The 19,901-nt window shown below is 44.8% G+C and overlaps 1 protein-coding gene across 2 annotated transcripts; it reads right to left on the reverse strand.

The window, feature by feature from the left end:
- Window positions 1–987: 987 nt before the first annotated feature.
- Window positions 988–17,986, reverse strand: LOC109864745 (ligand of Numb protein X 2-like). Of its 2 annotated transcripts, none has more exons than XM_020452663.2 (10): window positions 17,819–17,986; window positions 12,502–13,100; window positions 11,346–11,542; window positions 10,171–10,361; window positions 8,217–8,654; window positions 7,887–8,030; window positions 6,843–7,017; window positions 4,653–4,893; window positions 4,187–4,345; window positions 988–3,776 (listed from the first exon to the last, which is right to left on the reverse strand). In XM_020452663.2, exons 2-10 carry the CDS (start codon window positions 12,903–12,905, stop codon window positions 3,641–3,643), a joined length of 2,085 nt encoding a protein of 694 aa, XP_020308252.1. In that variant the 5' UTR covers window positions 12,906–13,100; window positions 17,819–17,986; the 3' UTR covers window positions 988–3,640. The 2 variants fall into 2 exon arrangements, with proteins under 2 accessions (XP_020308252.1, XP_031653587.1); XM_031797727.1 differs by lacking the exon at window positions 17,819–17,986 and adding an exon at window positions 13,862–14,841.
- Window positions 17,987–19,901: the final 1,915 nt, after the last annotated feature.

The following is a 19,901-nucleotide window of genomic DNA, read 5'->3' on the forward strand; positions in this document are numbered from 1 at the left end:
GTCCTGTTGAAGTTGGGATAAAGAAATCGGGTCTAGAGTGCTCAACTCTGGACCTCAAAGCCAGAACCACTGCATTTCTTTCATTGTTCCTCTCTAATCAGGGACTGATTTAGACCTGGGAAACCAGGTGAGTGCAATTAATTATCATGTAGAACAGAACCAGCAGGATCCGGACCTCACAGGGTAAGAGTTTAATACCCCTGGTCTACAGGATCATGGGAGGTTGTCTTTACTTTTCTATCACTACTGTATTAAGTACCCCTCCAATCTAATGGAGTACCACTTTGGGTTGTGTAAATTGTATTATCCTTTGCGAAAGCCTCATATTAATGTCAAAGATCATACACAATCAATTGAGGGGAGTTTAGACAGTAAGTAACCATGCGGAGAGGTGGATATGGGTGAATGGGCCTTTCTTTCCATGTCCTCCAGAGGGCAGACTGACACACCATGAGAGATGAGCTATGAGTGTGTAGTAGTGTACAGCGGATCTAACCATTTTGGATTCATGTAATTCTTGGTTCAATCTCTGTCACGTCTCAGCTAAATTGTCTCTTTGAATAAAACCAGACCCTTATATATTTCCAATTTTCCTTATCCCAGTATGAGACGAAGAAGTGTGGTCCAATATTCATCCACAAACACGAAAGTGCTTTTAAAGTATCACGCATTGAGTGTTGAAGTTAATTTCTTGTACTTTCAATCACATTATGTAACAAATGTATCACATTACTTGTGGGGAAAGAGATGGATTGATTTTGCTATGGTCCTGCAGCATCATCTAACCAAGAATGTTGGTCTCAGTTAAACTGAAATGCTTGCATTTTAGGTATTCAATGATTGAAAGCTAAGGGACTAACTATTTTTGCTGGTGTCCAAGTATGCCTACATAACAGCTGTTACTCAACATCCTCTGCAGGTGCCAGCAACCACCCATAACTCCTGCTTATGTTTTCATTAGGTTGCAGTAATGATAAGAAACAAGGGTATGTATAAGCTTTTTATTGATCAATATAGATACTAACATAACTGTTTCTAACCAACAATTTCATCCCTTATATCTTTCACTGAGCTGAAATTGAGGCCTTGACCCTTGCTGGAAAACCAGGGATGATTTGAAGCCGTCCTCTGCCGTCCTGATTTACATTCCTCCTAAAGCTCTCGTGGCGACACGCCTGGCCCACTTCCCCCTCCAGATGACTGATACCCCCCCAGCCACAGGACAGCCAGAGGCCAGGGTACCAAGAAAAAAGCAAGGCCCATCGAGAGGCACTAGGCCCCAGAGCCTGTGGACAAACAGCCATGGAGGAATATACTTGTTTTTTTAAGTGCTGGACTTTAAAAGCCATTCAATACAATCTGAGAAGCTTTAAGTGCTTTGTAAATATTATGTATAAAATACAAAAGACAGGTTTTAGAACATTATGAACCCCAGGGATGAGCCATTACACAGGATAAAATGCCTAGATTTCTCAAATATTAAACTATACTGAGGGCTTCCATCACATTCACAGGGTTTAATGAAAGGCCTGTAGTGTTTTATGACACCTTGAAAAGAACAGTGGAAGTCAATCTAAAGCTCCAACTAAGGCCAGCCGCTCTGATCTCCTCCTGGCTCTTCCTGTGAACATTTGAACTAAATAACAATGAACAGATCATCCCTTCACTTAGTCATTGGTAAGAAAATGAGGTGGGAGCTTTAAGAAAAAAACAATGATATTTGGTTGTGGCAATTAAGGCAAGTGTTTGAACTTCTGTCCTTCAACATGTACAAGGCACCCACATTAATCAAATACATTTTTGTGCATTGCCTCATACCGAATGTAAGAGATTTTTACAGTGCAGTTGTATAGGAAATAAATCATTCATAAATATCAGAAGCCACTATAACATCCTTATATATATATATATATATAAATGGATAAAACACAGTATCTGTTAAAATCTAAATGTACAAAAATAAAAAGGCAGGTGTTGGAGAGGATGGGTACATGTGACTTAGTCAACTGTCACCCTTTCCTAATTGATTAGGTATATTAAATACATCTTAATTAACTGTGGAATTATGAGGATATGTTTCATAGCCTAAAATATGCCATCCCCCCATGGAATTTGAAATCTACAAGTGTATCCCAGCATTGAATAATTCAAATCACCATTAACATATGGGGGGGGGGGGGTAAATGGGTATTGTGAACAGGTAAGCAAAACCTGCTAAAAACCAATGTTTAAAGTGTTCAAGACAGAGTAAAAACAATAATTCCAAAACAGTAAAGATCCTTCCAGTATACATTTAAAGATGGAATCCGCAGTAGGGGGAGACAGCGCCACTGGCCACCCTACCACCGCTGTTATTGTTGCCAAACTGAGGCACGTCGCACAGCATGTAAAAAAATATTGCAGTCCATACATATTGTGCGATTCTATCAAGCGTGTAATGATGTACCAGGGGGGGGGAAAAAAAAGTGTTCGTTGTTTTCAGAAACTTCTTAGTTGTAATATCGCAGATAAACCGACCTCTGTGTGTATATTAGGTACACCCATCTAGTACCAGGTCGGATCCCCCTTTGCCTCCAGAACAGCCTGAATTCTTTGGGTATTCTACAAGGTGTTGGAAAAATTCCACAGGGATGTTGGTACATGCTGACGCGATGGCATCATGCAGTTGCTGCAGATTGGACGGCGGTACATGCATGCTGCGAACAGGCCGTTCCATCTAATCCCAAAGATGATCTATTGGGTTGAGGTCTGGGGACTGTGCAGGCCACTCAAGTAAACTGAACTCGCTGTCATGTTGGAGTCTGTGGATAGACGAGTTGTGCATGCCGAGATGCTGTTCTGCGCCATTATTTTTGTCTGTTTGTGGCCCGCCTGTTAGCTTGCACGATTCTTGCCATTATCCTTCGACCTCTCATCAACGAGCTGTTTTCTCCCGCAGGACTGCCGCTGATTGGATGTTTTTTTGTTTGTCGCAACATTCTTGGTAAACCCTAGACATTGTCGTGCGTGAAAAGCCCAGGAGGGGGGCCTTTTCTGAGATACTGGATCTGGCGTGCCTGACACCAACGATCATACCACGCTCAAATGTCACTATTTTTGCCCATTCTAACGTTCATTCGAACAGTAACTGAATGCCTCAAAACCTGTTTGCCTGCTTTATATAGCACACCACAGCTACATGACTCACTGTCTGTAGGAGGGATCAATTTGTGAACGGGGTGTACCTAATAAACTGGCCGGTGAATGTGATATATATAAACAGATGTGGCTGTTTCCACCATTAAGGATTCCAATTTTTGATTGTCAATTCATCCTTCACCCTGATAAGCCCGATTTGTTCAGCCAGAGAATCAACTGCCCTTTTGAGTAACAACAAAAACAACCAAAGCAGTGAAACAACTAAAATATGAAATTCAGTCACACTAGTCAGCTAGGGCAATGTGCAAATTAAACTAGATTACAATCCACATCAGAAGAGATTACCTAGTGAAATTAATAAATCGGAAAAGTAACCATCTTTCCAAGAATGTCACCAATGAGATTCTAGGGTGGTATGTGCAGAGACAAGAGGCTCAGTGGAGACAGGAGCTGAGGAAGGCAGGGTGTGCGTCTGTATCTTCGTGTGCATACACATGCGTGTCTACACCAGGCTCCCCGGCCAGGACACCACAGTCAGTGTGACTTTATTCTTCTGCAGCTTGAGCATGGGGATGAGGGACGAGTTGTTCATGCCCACCGTGGTGGCTCCGTTCACAGCTACAATCTCATCACCACACCTAGAGACAACACAGAGGGACAGTCAGTAAACATGGGGCACATGAAATGCAACACAATGACCTACCCGCCACAATAATCAGTCTCCTAACAGCTGTGCATTAATTTCTAAATATGATGGACTTCTACAGGAGAATCACATCTAAATGAGCACTGGATACCAGGCTGGCTCCATCTCTGCTCTCAGTTGAATTAAAATGGTGAAACCAGGTATTTCTGTTCAATCCTGTCCTTGGGGAGGCAAGCCTGCACAAAAGGGAGTACATGCCTTATCAAAGTACAGGGCAGGCTTACCAAAACATAACTCCCTTCTCATTGCTCCTAAACTCCGTCACGCATCCAGATAGTAACATGTTTTTCCTCACTGAAGTTTATTAGAAGAAACTAGCACTGGCCGTGTGAAGCAACTCACTTGAGGCGTCCATCGAGGTAGGCGGGTGTACCAGGCACGATGGTCTTGATGAAGAACGGCTGCTGTCCGTGACTCTCCTCGAAGCCGCCCACAATGCTGAAGCCCCAGCTCTCCTGATTGGTCTTCAGCAACACAATGTCATGGCACCAGTGCATGTGACTAAGGAGAAGAGGAAGTGACGCTCAAAAAAAAAAGTGTCCGTGGGATTTCATAAGCGCAGAATTAAGACCTTCGTGTTTTAAATGGCCACCTGAAACAAGTGATAGGGTACTTTTCCGACGCAACAGACTGTCCAAGCATTATCACACTGTTCAGACTAATATTGCTTGCTAGTATTGTCCAACTACTGAAGTGTTGAGTACAAGCTGTACTCATGACACAGATTGGATTTGAAGAAATGCAAAGTTGAGGTCATGCAAACTTGAGGTAAGTTATTTTCCAACCAATGGTTAGTGTGTGTGCTTACCTGGGAAGCCCCAGCCAGCGGGTCCACAACGGGGCCCAGTTGACGTCATCCTCCCTTGGATTTTCCACAGACTCCATGGCCTCCTTGGCGGCCTCCCCCTCATCCTCTGGGTCTTCTGAGATGGTCTGGATGACCCTGAGGACCACCTGTGCCTGAGCTGTCTGGGCCTTCAGCACCGCCACCGCCTCATTGTAAGTGAGCTGGGTCAGATCCACGCCGTTGATGCTCAGCAAGACATCCCCTGGGCAACAGAAATCAGAAACATGTCAAGAAAATGTAGCCTCTGCATGCAAAGCTGGCCTTGACATTTAACGGGAAGACCTTTTGATGTAAGAGGTATGCATATTGTCTACCCCTTCACTAACAGAATATAAATCTGAACATTAGCCATGCTACGTGGGGTCAATGTATGGAATGAAAACTGTCATGTCCTATCAAACCATGACTGATAATGGTCACTGGTTTGGTAGTTATATGAAAGCATACGGTGCATTGAGAGAGTATTCAGACCCCTTGACCTTTTCCACATTTTTACATTACAGCCTTAGTTTAAAATTTATTAAATTGTATTTTTTTCCCTCAAACTATACACAAAACCCCATAATGACAAATGAAATTTGGCGCAAATGTATAAAAAGTTAAAAATAAACTGAAAATATCACATTTATTCAGTACTTTGGCAGCGATTACAGCCTAGAGTTGTCTTGGGTATGATGCTACAAGCTTGGCACACCTTTATTTGGAGAGTTTCTCCCATTCTTTTCTGCAGATTCTCTCAAGCTCTGTCAGGATGGATGGGGAGTGTCACTGCACAACCATTTTCAGGTCTCTCCAGAGATGTTCAAGTCAAGTCCGGACTCTAGCTGGGCCACTCAACGACTTGTCCCGAAGCCATTCCTGTGTTGTCTTGGCTGTGTGCTTAGGGTCGTTGTCCTGTTGCAAGGTGAACCTTCGCCCCAGTCTGATGTCCTGAGCACTCTGGAGCACGTTTTTATTAAGGATCTCTGTGTACTTTGCTCTGTTTATCTTTCCCTCGATCCTGACTAGTCTCCCAGTCCTGCCGCTGAAAATCATCCCCACAGCATGATGCTGCCACCACCATGCTTCATCTTAGGAATGATGCCAGGTTTCCTCCAAAGAGTTCAATCTTGGTTTCATCAGACTAGAGAATCTTGCTTCTCATGGTCTGAGAGTCCTTTAGGTTTCTATTGGCAAACTCCAAGAGGGCTGTCATGTGCCTTTTAAATGAGGAGTGGCTTCCGTTTGGCCACTCTACCATAAAAGGTCTGATTGTTGGAGTGCTGCAGAGATGGTTATCTTTCTGGAAGGTTCTCCCATCTCCACAGAGGAACTCTGGAGCTCTGTCAGAGTGACCATTGGGTTCTTGGTCACTTCCGGGCAGCCAGCTCTAGGACTCTTGGTGGTTCCAAACTTCTTCAATTTAAGAATGATGGTGGCCACTGTGTTCTTGGGGACCTTAAATGCTGCAGAAATGTTTTGGTACACTTCCCTAGATCTGTGCCGACACAATCCTGTCTCTGAGCTCCACAGACAATTCCTTCGACCTCATGGCTTGGTGTTTGGTCTGACATGCACTGTCAACTGTGGGACCTTAAATAGACAGATGTGTGCCTTTCCAAATCATGTCCAATCAATTGAATTTACCACAGGTGGACTCCAATCAAGTTGTAGAAACATCAAGGATGATCAATGGAAACAGGAAAGGGAAATACCTAGTCAGTTGTCCAACTGAATGTATTCACCTGAAATGTGTCTGCTGCATTTAACCCAACCCCTCTGAATCAGAGAGGTGCCAGGGGCTACCTTAAAATCAACATCCACATTTTCGGCGCCCGGGGAATTGGGTTAACTGCCTTGGTCAGGGGCAGAACGACAGATTTTTACCTTGTCAGCTTGGGGATTCGATCCAGCAACCTGGGTTACTGGCTCAAAACTCTAACCACTAGGCTACCTGCCACCAATGCACCTGAGCTCAATTTCAAGTCTCATAGTGAAGAGTCATAATGCTTTTGTAAATTAGGTACTTCTGTTTTTTATTTTGAATACATTTACAAACATCTCTAAAAACCTGTTTTCGCTTTGTCATTATTGGGTATTGTGTGTAGATTGATGAGAAACAAGTTAAGGGGTCTGAATACTTTCAGAATGCACTGTATATCCCAAGTGTACCTTTTTTGATAGTGCCGTCTCGGTGCAGGCAGCCGACAGGCTGGACACTGGTGATGTAGACGGGCAGTCGGCTGCGGCAGTCCCTCCCCCCAGCGATGGTGATGCCCAGGGAGAGTCTTGGCTCCTTCTTCAGACTCACCATCTTCTCCTGACTGCAGAAGCCCCCTGGTGGATCCTGGGAAACACCAGGAAGAACCATTCATTTGCTTTACATTGATGAGGAGCATGCAGTAGGCTATTTAGATTTGCTTCTTAAGATCAAAACAACTTCATAATAATTATTTCTGGTCATCATAGAAAAGACTGGCGTCAAAGAAAAGTAGCACAATATGCCTGACTCGGCAATCCTTCTGGGGTGTGCTGCTCATCATCTGCCCCTCTCCATTTCCTAGAACTGAGAAGGATCTTTTGACTTAATTGATTCCTTGTGAAACCGCTTGTCCAAAACAATGTAAGCAGCAACATCTCAGATGCAGCTGCGGACTCAAGAGGTAATGTGCAAGGATCGACACTCGGCTCCCGAGTGTACGTGTCGACATCCACAGCTCCTGCCAGCGTCCTTGTTGCTCTCTCTCTCTGGAGTCTGTTAACCTTCAGAGGGGGCTGGGGAGGAGAGACCTCCCTCTTCCTCCCCCCAGCAGGGAACCCTTCACCCCCAGCAAGCTAACCAGCAGCTTTGATCCTCTGCCACCCAAAGCAACAAACAAATAGAACATGGTGAGTCAGCACTCTGGACCTTTTGATCAGGAGTGAGCAGGCCCCAGAGAAGGGCTTTTGTCCCTGGAGCAGGGACACAGGGACACAGGTGTCGGTTTGCTCCCAAGGCCCCTTTCACCACTGCCTGAGTGAGGAGGGCTTCTGTGGATGTGCTAGGAAGCCTGTACTGGTGACAGAGGGCTGGGGTGTGACTGATCGACTGTGGTGCCATGATCACATTATGTAAACATGAGAAGCTTGTAGGATCATGTGTGTACATACCAACATACAGCAGTTTTTAGTACAGTGATTTGTAAGTTCTAAACATCCGGAGAGGAGATTGTTTACCTTCATGTAGGTGGAGGGGCGTCTGAAGTACTGGGGTTCTGGAGCCCTCCTACCCACTCGGCCCTGCCCCTCTCCCCCACTGCCCCCCTCCTCCTGGGCCTCCGGCTGCCTCATCACCACAAAGTTCACCCGCACCTCACTGGCCTGCAGACACACACAGTTCAGGCCTCAGATTCATTACACAGCTAGCAAATATATCCTGGGAACCTCTGCTAACATGAAAGTCTATGTTTTCGTAAGAGATCATAATAAATCCTATTTCCATAATGTCTCGTGCTTTGGTCTCCATGAAATAGCTGTGCTGTAACTTGTCTACTACAGAAGACCTACCTGTATGATCTGTGCTGCGTTCTCTGGGGTGCCGTGTCTCAGGTCCTGCCCGTTGATGGCCATCACCTTGTCATTGTTGCATAATTTCCCGTCCTTGGCCGCCAGCCCCCCTGCCAACAGGTCCAAAATGAAGACCCCCGTCTCGTCCGACTTGCGGATCAGCTTGATGCCCAGCGGCTCAGAGCGATCCCTCTTTACCAGCGTCACCTGGATCACCGTACCCTGGTTGTGGGCGGTGCCGTGGGAACTGTGAGAGGGAGGGGAGGCGGTGGCCATGATGGTGGTGGAGGGAGTGTGGTACTCGAGGCCAGGGCGTTGCGGGTGACGGGGGTTGAAGCCCTTCTCCTGCATGACGATGAGTCTGAGCAGAGGGCATGGCCGCCGCAGCACGGAGATGGCCCGGCCGTGTGGGATAGACGCCAGGCTGACGTCATTCACCTAGACACAACACGGACACTGATACAGCATCCCTCTGGAACACTGCAGGTGGACTAAATATACATAGAGTATCGACAGCTGAGCGAAGTGACTGGTCCCTGCGCTGATGGAGAGCCAAATTAAAATGCTTTCTGCTGATCACGGTAGAATTATGTAGAAGAATACATCCTAGGATAGAGGTGTAACTAGTTACTTCTAAACTGGTATTGTTTGTATGGTGAAAAACATTGTTTCAGGTTGGCCTTATGTCATTCAAAACTATTGACATCACCGTTTTTAACAATAAGAAAATCAATAGATGTAGACATACCACTTTAAAAATACGAAGAGCTGTGCCTCCATCTTTACAGCCAAAAACCACAGGTAACTCGACTCATATTGCTCGAGACATTGCATCGACCTTTGGTTGAGAAGGTGTATGAAATTATTGGACCCATTTTTGACCAATTCCAGCTTTACAAACCTCATCCGAGAGAAGCCCTTCTTAAAAATCAATACATCGACTCAGGGGGAAGCGAGGGATTCAATTTCAACAAATTAAGAACGCAATCTCCGCTCTGTCACACATCTCTCTTTACAGCCAATAGCTGTCCACAAAGGACCCCAAAAAGTGAGCGGTTATATTACTGCTACCAAGGCAGCTAGTAGGGGTGAGATGAGTTTTTATTCTAAATTTGTGATTGGTCAGCCCAGAGGAAGAGATGGGCACAGGCATTGTCATGTTCCCCTGCCAGACAGCCGGGGGGAGGAGAAATCTGAGGAAGAGAGAGGGAGCAGGCTTCTGGGAAGGATGCTGTATCTTTGTGAAACCCCCTTCAAAAGATATACCATCTCTGTACCCTAGTTCTACCCTCTGGGGAAACCAGATTTGAGTTTATTTAGATTTTTACAGGGACAGTACACAGACCATCTAGCGAGTGGTCTTATGTGTTGAGACAACCTCACCACTAGCATGTAATCTTCCTTAGCCTTTTGGTCCATTTACATACAACCAGGACCATAGCCTAAATGTCACTAGACTACGTGTCATAATCAGCCTTTTCTGACCAAGAAAAATAAAACATTGAAGAAAACCAGACAGAGCCTGTCTGCAATCAGGTGAACTTTGTTCTTTCCAGAAGATGGGGCTCGGCCTGAAAACAGCAATAGCTCAACAGTGAGTTTCAAAACCCTGTTTCATGGGTCTGCTTGCAGAACAGATCTCTGCCACGCATGTTACCATGAATCCAGAGACCCGTTCATCCTGAATATCTACTTCCCCACCAACAAATTCCCCCCCATTTACTGAGGATCATGGGAACCCAAGGGAATAGGGTTGTGTGGAATAATAGGTCAAAGCTTCTTATAAAGCACCATCTTCACAAAGTGCAGCCATTACCATTGTTAAGGTGGACATTTCAAAGTATACGGCTACGGCACTAAAGCTACATAAGATGATGGGAAGGAGGGGAGCGGCCTGAACATATTTTTCAGGTGACCTATCCCTCTATTATTTACAGTGAGGAACCCGTCTCACCTCCAGAATGTGATCCCCCGGGGCCAGCCTGCCATCGCGGGCCGCCAGTGAGTCACGGATGATCTCCTGGATGACTATGTTGCCCAGGGGCGTGTCCTTTCCTCCCACAATACGCAGGCCCAACTCCTGCTCCTCCCGAATCATCTCCACCACGTTGGCCTCGGCCACCAGGCTGGACCGCATGGAGGTCTCTGTGGGGGGAGAAGGGGGCAGACAAGGGCATGATGATTTGAGGTACACGTTTACATAAACAGAGACAAACAACCTGACAAACGCATGCACGGGCACACACACTCACCGAGATTCAAATATGCTCAAACACATATCAATGGTCCATGGTTGCCTTTCATTGTGTGCGCAATGCCAACACACCCTGGGGTTCTGAATCAAGTAGGGCAAGTGGCAACCTATTCCCCAAGAATCACACACAATGAGGTAATAATTTCTGCGATAATGATCGCCAGTGTTGCCAGGTAACTTTGTTTTGATGGACTTTGTTCCACAGTACTGGATTACAAATTCCCTGGAGGGGTTCTAAGTCTAGACCAGACAGAGGTTAGGTTGATACCAGAGGAGGCTGGTGGGGGGAGCGATAGGAGGACAGGCTCATTGTAATGGCTGGAATGGAATACATGGAACGGAGTCAAACACATGATTTCCATATGTTTGATACCGTTCCATTGATTCCATTCCAGCCATTACAAATGAGCCCATCCTCCTATAGCTCCTCCCACCAGCCTCCTCTGGTAAATACACCTTCTGAAGGTTCAGACGAGGATTTGGACGGAGTGTCTGAAATCCTAAGCCCCCAGCTAAATGATCAGCACTCGTCTTATCCAGGTCTGACAACTCTCTTGCCAGGAATGCTTTGGGCTTTGGGTTTTCCCTAAAGTCAACACAGCTGACAGACTGTTTCCTTTCCTTTCCTTTACCCGGGTGCATTCATAAAATCCTTACATATTTGTTTCCCCGATTGACACTGATATAGATTCGTCCATTCTTAGAAAGTATCCTATATTTTTTTTCCAGTGGGAGCTCACTGCTATTCACTTAGACTGACAGACTATCATTATCATACAACAATAATCAGACTTCAGACATAGTGACGTTAGTGTAACGTCTATCTGGTTTGTGTTGTGTGCAAATCAGGAAGTGAGTGACGTGTGACATCTTACCGTCCTCGCTCTCTTCGAAGGCAGGGTTGATGAGACCAGGCTCGGGCTGGGTGTCCCGGGTGGCGGTACGGGTCATCGTAGGGGTATGTTTGGTATCAGCGCCTGACTCCCCCTCCCCCCTGTTCCCCTTTAGCTCATTCCAGGGGGGTCTCTTCCTCCTCTCTGCCTCCTCCCTCAGCCTTCTGAAAACAGGACATCTTAGAGAGGGAGGAAGAAAGAGGAAGAGTGAGACAGTTAAGTCAACATTCATCAATCCTTCTTTTAATTAAACCTCATGACATTCATGCAAAACTGTCCGTGAAGGTAACCTAAAATACCCTGAGTGAGCACACGCCTCCTACATTTCTTTAGATACCGTGTGACCAGCAAAAAAGGGAGTACGATCAATGTTCATTCATTTGTTTCAATGAGGAGGAGGACAAGTCTAAAAAGCTAGAGGTGTGGGAAATGGGAATGAATAGATTTAGTGACTGGTGAGGGAGTCAGAGAGAGCAAAACTATGAGAAGAGGAGAAGAACTATGCAGATGAGGAGCCTTTTTTTTACTGCATTGCAGGGAGTCTGGGGGGGGGACAGGTCGAGTGTGATTAAGTCAGAGAGAGCTACTGCTGATGGTCCTGCTGTCTGAACTTTGCCTCCTGTCTGTTTGCACGGATGGTTGCAGGATGACCAGTTATCATAACATAACCTTTACCCACTACTGACTGTGTCATAGCTGCTTGCTAACCACTAAGACGATAAGCACCACACTGGCCAAGTGAGGAAAGGGAAGGCTAATCCACAAATTACAAAGATCTCAGGGATATGACATTTGAGACTGAACCTCTCCTTTGAGTCCAGGCACTATGTAATAAAAGCTTTGTCATGGGAGACTCTAAACCTGATTGGCTTATGTTATGTGAATCCATGTTAAGTTAATTTTGAGTTAATGGGTCAAATGTTAATTCCTAAATTCAGGCATGGGAAAATAAATAGACCAGCCAAATATAAACTACAGTAAACAGACAGGTACTATTTTGGCTTACTTACTCTGGTTGCAAAGCAGACAGTTTAAACTCAACTCTTAACTAAATACCTTTCCCCATCTCAAACTGCCTCTTCTCCGCCCCATGCCAATCATCACCCCTCCGCGGTGCCCCAGCCATAACCCTATTCACCTGTTGTGCAAGTGGGGCTGCAGCTCACAGCGCTGCATCTGCTGCTGGCACTCAGCTTGGTGTGGACAGAGCACGGTCAGCTTGTCCAGCAGGTTCCTGACCAGCAGGCTGGAGGGCCGGCAATGGTACAGCTGCAGCTGCTGGCGGTCCACGGGACAAAAGTCCTGCTCCTTCAGGAAGCTGCTGAGGCACTGGAAGCAGTAGGTGTGTCCGCACGGCGTGTCCATGGGCTGCAGCAGGGGCTGCAGACAGATGTGGCACACCAGCTCGTCATCTACCTCATCCTGGTACTCAAACAGGTGGTTCTCCTGGCCTCCCTCGTGCTGCTGGCCACACTCCTTGCACATCTTTGCCCATGTTAGGCCAGCACTGCTGCTGCTACTGGGGACCATAGGCTCCGTCATGGCCACAGGCTGGAGTACCTAGCTAGCAAGTCCAACTTCCAATGTTCCACTATCCTACTTCCTCTGTGCCTTCGTTTCCCTGAAAGGATATGCTTAGTTTATTTCATAAGGGGGGCAAACATCCCAAAGTGAAGGTGAGGTTTAAACCCTGATCCACCGCGTGTCATCTCCTCCTCACGTCTTCATCCTAGATTTCTGTTTAGGGAAGCACAAAAAGAGGTCTGCCGTTAGAGTTGGGATTTTCCTACTCATATTGACTGGCTCAACAGGAAATGACACAGAGCGGCAACAATATGGAGGCTGGAGCAGCTGTTTCCTCTCAGCCAGTTTCCTGAGAGACTAAAGGAATTCTCCTTTCGGCTACATGTCACTGTGCGCTTCATTAAAATAGCGGGGGGGGGGGGGGGGGGCGAGAAAGAACTAAAAGTTTTAAAAAACGTGCTAGAATGAATACTGAATGAACTGGGCAGAAATGAAATCCTCTAATGACCCCCTCAGCTCTCTCTATCCCTCTGTGAGGCTTCTAATCTCTCCACTAATTCCCTGTCTTTAGGTGAGGCTGATTAAAAATGCATTCTTCGCTTTTAGAAACTTACTCTACACATGTGCAAAGAAAAGAAGCCGATGTGTAAGCTTCAATCAACACTTGTCAAATGTATCGTATAACCAGCGAATTGCAGCACAAACAAACAAGCATACGAGTGTGGTGTGAATATCTCAAAGTACACTGAATAGGAGTACCTAACCAACAATACTGATGCAAATACTGAGCTGTTTACGTGCCACCTTTTCTCGTTCCACTTTGTCACATGATAAAAACCCAGCCAACAGCATTATGTACACATACCAGCTTCTCTGCATTCCCAGCACTCCTCTCTGACCCCCGTCGAGAGGTCAGCAAGGCAAAAGAGAAGACTGATTCTGTAGCTTGTTCGTCATTAGCTTGTTGCACCTACCTGAGAAGCTGATATCAGCGTTGCCAAGGGCCCCGGCCGGTCGGCAGCCACCGCATGCAAACAAGAAACTCAGACCCAACAGCTGTGCTGGCTGCCTGCAGCCTGACTGAAACCAGAGCTCTACATCCCCGGCACACAGTCAGAGGTTCTGTGTGTGTGCCCAGCACTGCACCAGCTGTGTGGCAAACTGAGGGGGAGTGGTGTGACTAGACTGAGGGAGGGGATGTAGAGGTGGAGGGAGGGGGGACTCAGACTGCTGATGTTGCACTAGCGCAGGCAAAACACTGAGGCCAAACCCAAGGCTGAGGAATTACACCAAGGCTGTAGTGTACACACACACGGAGGTCAAACAGGACGGCCCACTCGCTCACCGCCTTTCTCGTTACTCAAGTGATCCTTCGTCTTGTAATGGATAAGCGTCACGGATCCTGTGGCAAAGCAGAGGAAGCATAACCAAGGTTCTGCCCGACTTCTTTGGGAATTCACATAACCAGACTCAATGACTCCAAAAATACTCAATCTGACCTGAGATTACTTCAGAAGATGGATGATGAAGTCAAGTGTGTCCCATAATTGGAATTCTGTGTAAAATAAAACAAACGCCACCCACTTGACTGGAGTAGACGGAATGCCTCCTTATCAACACATGCATGTTTAGACTTGCCTGGTCGAAACAGAGATTAGCCTAAATACAATTCCTCCTAATCTTTGGTATGCATATTTGCCATAGCATAAAAAGCACACAGTCTATAAATGTTTAATAGGAGAGAGCTGAACAGAGAATGTAGCTTAGAGATAGGGAATGAAAGGGTCTATCGAGTTTCATTGAGGATGTAGCATGGGTGGTTATTAGAGGCCGTGGGCTGCTGAGGAGCCAGGCAGGCAGGGACCCTGAATGATTGTCCTTTTAGGAGATGAGCAGTTGAACAGACTTAATATAGTTATCCTCTGAAAGAAGGTACCTTCTTTCAGAGGATAACTTTATTAAGTATGTTCAACTACTCATCTCCTAAAAGGACACATTCTCATGTATAACCCATTTAAATGTTCCATTGTGCTTCAATGTTTAAATCATATTAATCAATGTTAAATATCATAATAAAAAATACATATATTTTAAAATCAATGGTTTCTAATGCCTGGAGGAAATAACTAGGGAGGAAACTGCTTGGGAAGAAATAACTCATGGTATATGTCTTCAGTCAAATCGTTATCCCGGGCTAAACATGCTTTGACAGCAGTGGTATGCAGTGCTATACATTGTAATATTGGCAACATTGCGATGTTAAGTACTGAACTGTTCATGTGTAGTTCTGGTATAAGGTGTGCTCTGAAGATGACAAGGTGACCTTAACCGGGTGGGGAATACCTCAACATCAATGTGTAATCATGTGACATTCAAAGCTTTCTAGGCTCAACATTTAAGATTAGCCTCCCATGTACGGGTGCCATTGGAACAGTCACTCATAGCCAGATGAGCTTTTAAGTCAAACAGGACTGCCAGCTGTTCAGTCACTGTGGTTATGACAGACAATAACCTCCCCTCACCAATGTTTCCATTGTCTCCACAACAGAGGTGAGTCACATTTTCCGCACACCCTCGTAAAAGTGAAATCCTGACTGATTTGACTGTCCGTTATGGTTGACAAAGTGAAAATACAGGGAACGCCCTGTATACTTTCCCCCTAAAGTTCACATTGCTTCATAATCTACCCACTCCCTTTCTACACCAGTATGATTACTAGCCACCCTGAAGCCTTGAGCATGGTACCCATTGGTGCCAGTCTCCACTACAGAACCCCATCCAGGCTAAAAAGTTACAGGTTGTAATTCTCCCACTGTTCACCAGCAGACCACTGTCTGAAAAGCACACAACACACTGGGTTCCAGAAACAAGACATCAACTTCTGACCAGGAATATCCATCCATGAATAGAGAGCTCCTTAGGTCTGCTACTCAATAGAGTGAATGAAAAAGAAAAGCATGAATTATCATCCATTACTCAAAAGGAACGTACCTCTTCCAAACCAATTACCCCTATAGCCTACATCTGGTTTTATAAAGATGTGAAGATGATGATGATTTGACACAAACAACCTCTTGATTTAGGCTCTTAGGAACATGACACTAGTTTCCCATGGAGAGGAGCTCACAACTAACAATAAAACAGTCATTGGCCAATAGCCACTACCACCTCAAGATCAAATAGGACTGTCTGAACTTGACATGCACATCCCATGCAATATACAGTTTATTAGGTACATCACCCTGTTCACGAAAATGGTTTGTTCCTACAGACAGCGAGTCACGTGGCTTGCTATATAGAGCAGGCAGACAGGCATTGAGTCATTCAGTTACTGTTTGATTGAATGTTAGAATGGGCAAAATTAGTGACCTAAGAGACTTTGAGCGTGGTGTGATCGTCGGTACTAGGCACGCTTGTTCCAGTATTTCAGAAACGGCCGGCCTCCTGGTGCGACAAACAAAAAACGTCCAGTCAGCGACAGTCCTGTGGGCGAAAACAGCTTGTTGATGGGAGGTCGAAAGAGAATAGCAAGAATCGTGCAAGTTAACAGGCGGGCCACAAACAGGCAAATAACGGCGCAGTATAACAGTGGTGTGCAGAACAGCATCTCGGAACGCACAACTTGTCGGTCCGTGTCACGGAAGGGCTATTGCAGCAGACGACCACACCAGGTTCCACTCCTATCAGCTAAAAACAAGAAGAAGCGGCTCTATTGGGCACGCAATCACCAACACTGGACAATTGAGGAGTGGAAAAACGTTGCCTGGTCTGACGAATCCCGGTTCCTGTTACGTCATGCTGATGGCAGAGCCAGGATTTGGCATAAGCAGCATGAGTCCATGACCCCATCCTGCCTGGTGTCAACAGTACAGGCTGGTGGCATAATGTTGTGGGGAATGTTTTCCTTGCACACGTTAGGTCCCTTGACACTAATTGAGTAACGTTTCAATGCCCGATGAATTCAGGCTGTTCTGGAGGCAAAGGGGGGTCCGACCTGGTACTAGATGGCTGTACCTAATAAACTGACCACTGAGCATATACTGGTTGTATGAGCAAATCTCCTGTTACCTCTCTATTCATATGCCTTAATTCAAATGATGTGCCATTGCAATACTCTATCATTTCAATATTCACTGTCAGTGACATAGCCTTAATAGTATAGAATAAAACCTAGTCATTCACCAGAAAGTGCCCACTTCTAACACCTGAAACACAGGCTTTAGCACTATTGTGTTACTGTAGAAGAGAGGCCATCGTTGAGGGCTGGTCTATTCCTTGGTCAGAAAACATAAATAATCCAATGTCCCCACTGACAGCTGATGTCAAGGTTAACAACCGAGCAAACTTCCCCCTTCATTCAAATTTGCGTTGCACACATGCGTGGTAAATCAATAAAGTGTCACTCCTCCTATACATTTTATGGCATATTACCTTTTTTACTCACGTCACTGGAAAATAATGCTGAGCATTCCGCACTCTAAAAACAAACTACTTGACCACATTACGTTCTCACCTTCAACAACACAGCCTGAGATATGTTAGACTACCTTTAACATTGGTTGGAATGTGTTAGACTAGACTAGGCTATATATATATATATATATATATATATATATATATATATATATATATATATATATATATATATATATATATATATTCATACATATATATATATATATATTCATACACGTATGTTAATGGTGGGCTGTATAACCTGTGTGAGAATACATTTAAAAAGTTGAGCAACGTCATGTTCGATGAGAGAATAGAACGTACGAGAACATAGACATAGCCGAGACCGAAACTCGTCTTCTACAATTTGTGAAGGGCTTTTTCCGGAATAACAAAACAAACACAGTCGGGAACTCGTGCTATGACTAAAGTAGCCTATATTATCGAGAAACGATTAATATAATCATATACGTTACATGTCTGGGTGAATAATACAGCTCATTTGTCCGAGGGCACCGACTCAGTTGTTAGAAGTACAGGTAATATCCCTAATTTCGAACAACAAAACAAGTATCCTAGGATCTGACGTCGCCACAGGAAGTCCATGCAGGTGATATTAAAATTAGGCAGGTTACTGTCCAACACCACACGTGAGTGACTCAATGCATAGATATTCTTTCATCCTTAAATATTGAACACCTTCCTCCTGTACGTGTCATCATCTGCATTTCACGATATTTTACAATGGGCAGTCCCTTCTTCACATAGTAGCAGCCTAGATTGTAGCCTATGAAGTAATAAACACATTTTGGGAAAGCTTCGATTTTAATTGGCAAAATTATCACGTAATGTTAAATTAAAAGTGATGACCATTTTGTGTTAAATTAAAAGTGAATACCATTTTTTTCTGCTAGTAGCCTACAATGTAATGATCAATTAAGTATGCATTGAGGATGAATGATCAATTGAGGATGCTTAAAGACTCCAGAGTTTGTATGCATAACAGTTTTATGAGAGAAAATTGTAACTGTGCATTTCAATTGTAATAACCTTATCAGTTTCTCTCAACTCACCTTGCGTTAGAGGGTGAGAAAAGTGACACACAATACAGTGTTTAAAAGCTATGTTTTCCCTTCAGTTTCTCCCTTCCCTGATTTATTGGTAAGACATTGAATACAAAGGAGCCGTCTGAATGGTGCCCAATGAAGTAATAATACTTGCTTTGGGACCCTACCAGTTAAAAGGCTTTTGACACATGAACAGTGTTAGCTTCATACCCCCTGCAGGATGGAAGGGAAGTCTCTGTGTCATAAAACCTCTCTGTTAGGGCCTGTTCCCCTGTGATTTATAGGCCTGCTAAGGAAAAGCTACAGCCAAAGACATACATTTGTTGACATGTTGTGCTCAATGGATGTGTAACAACACTTCTATCCAGAAAATGTCTAGTGTCCTACTTCTCACAAAACTTAATTCACTCATGTATTTCTGAACAGTTTTGTGATAACCTCACAGCCTTCTCAGAAAACATGTATAACTGTTATTAATTGTAACATAGACCAGTTTAAGTTTCTTACCACCAACAGATCCAATGGAAGAGATCTAAAGATTTAGATATTGACGTTATACGGTACAATTGCAATATCCGGGAGCAGGAGGTATTCAATTGTGAGTCATTGTGTAGACCACTGGAATTGAACAGAGGCATGAGGAGCCCCTTCTTAAGACTGTCGCATTGCTTGAAGCTAATGAGCTTTGATGAGTAAGAGTGACACCATGTGGTCAATTGTAGGATGACTAACACAAGTTAATGTGTTGCTGTTTCTCACTGAACCAAGTAAGGGTACCTCTTTAAATAATATTTAGAGAGGTACACTTATCTAAAGGATACATTTGGTGTATTTATCTGTCTTTTTGAAGGTGTTATACATTTTCACAAATTACTGCATGACTTCAAGGTGCATGACTTCAAGGTGTCTTATTTTGCTGTAATTAATTCATCTGTTTCGCTGCTATTAAAAAGCTATATGATGAACCACACCAGAACCCACGGCACAATTAATCTGGCATGGCAGCTGACGGGAAATGCTGGAAGTAAAAAGAAGGTGGCAAGGAGGGAAGAAAAAGAAAGAGACAAGATAAACACTAGCCTAACAATGCAACACATACTGTCTCTCTCTCTCTCTCTCTCTCTCACAGAAAGGACCCACGGCCCTCTGTTTGAGGTAGGGGGCCCACAAACAAGAATTAAGCTGTTTGTCTTTCCTGAGAGCGGTAAAACATCCTCAACACAAACACTTTCTTGGCCGCACCGCCAGCGAGAGAGGAGAAGCTCACACCGTCAGGTAAGGCAGCTGCAATCTCACTCCACCAGGGCCTTTGATGTCTTTAGGACAAAGCTGATCATTAAGGCCCCTTACATCTTAATCCTTTTATGTGGAGCTTGGCTGTTATAAATTGATACACCACGTCTGTAATGGGATACTGTATGTCTTTTAAACGGGCCAAATAGAGTACACAGAGCACAAGTCAATCTGGTTCTGTCAGTTACTGTTATATGGT

Source organism: Oncorhynchus kisutch, linkage group LG19, assembly GCF_002021735.2.
Source record: "Oncorhynchus kisutch isolate 150728-3 linkage group LG19, Okis_V2, whole genome shotgun sequence".
NCBI classification, from domain to species: domain Eukaryota; kingdom Metazoa; phylum Chordata; class Actinopteri; order Salmoniformes; family Salmonidae; genus Oncorhynchus; species Oncorhynchus kisutch.

Bases quoted from the DNA above. Each gene is read 5' to 3' on its own strand.
- LOC109864745 (XM_020452663.2), bottom strand. From the start codon at position 12,905: ATGACGGAGCCTATGGTCCCCAGTAGCAGCAGCAGTGCTGGCCTAACA. The intron at 8,031-8,216 runs GTAGGTCTTCTG...GTGTGTCTGCAG, and splicing joins ACGCAGCACAGATCATACAG to GCCAGTGAGGTGCGGGTGAA. The intron at 4,894-6,842 runs GTACACTTGGGA...TCTGTTGCCCAG, and splicing joins AGACGGCACTATCAAAAAAG to GGGATGTCTTGCTGAGCATC.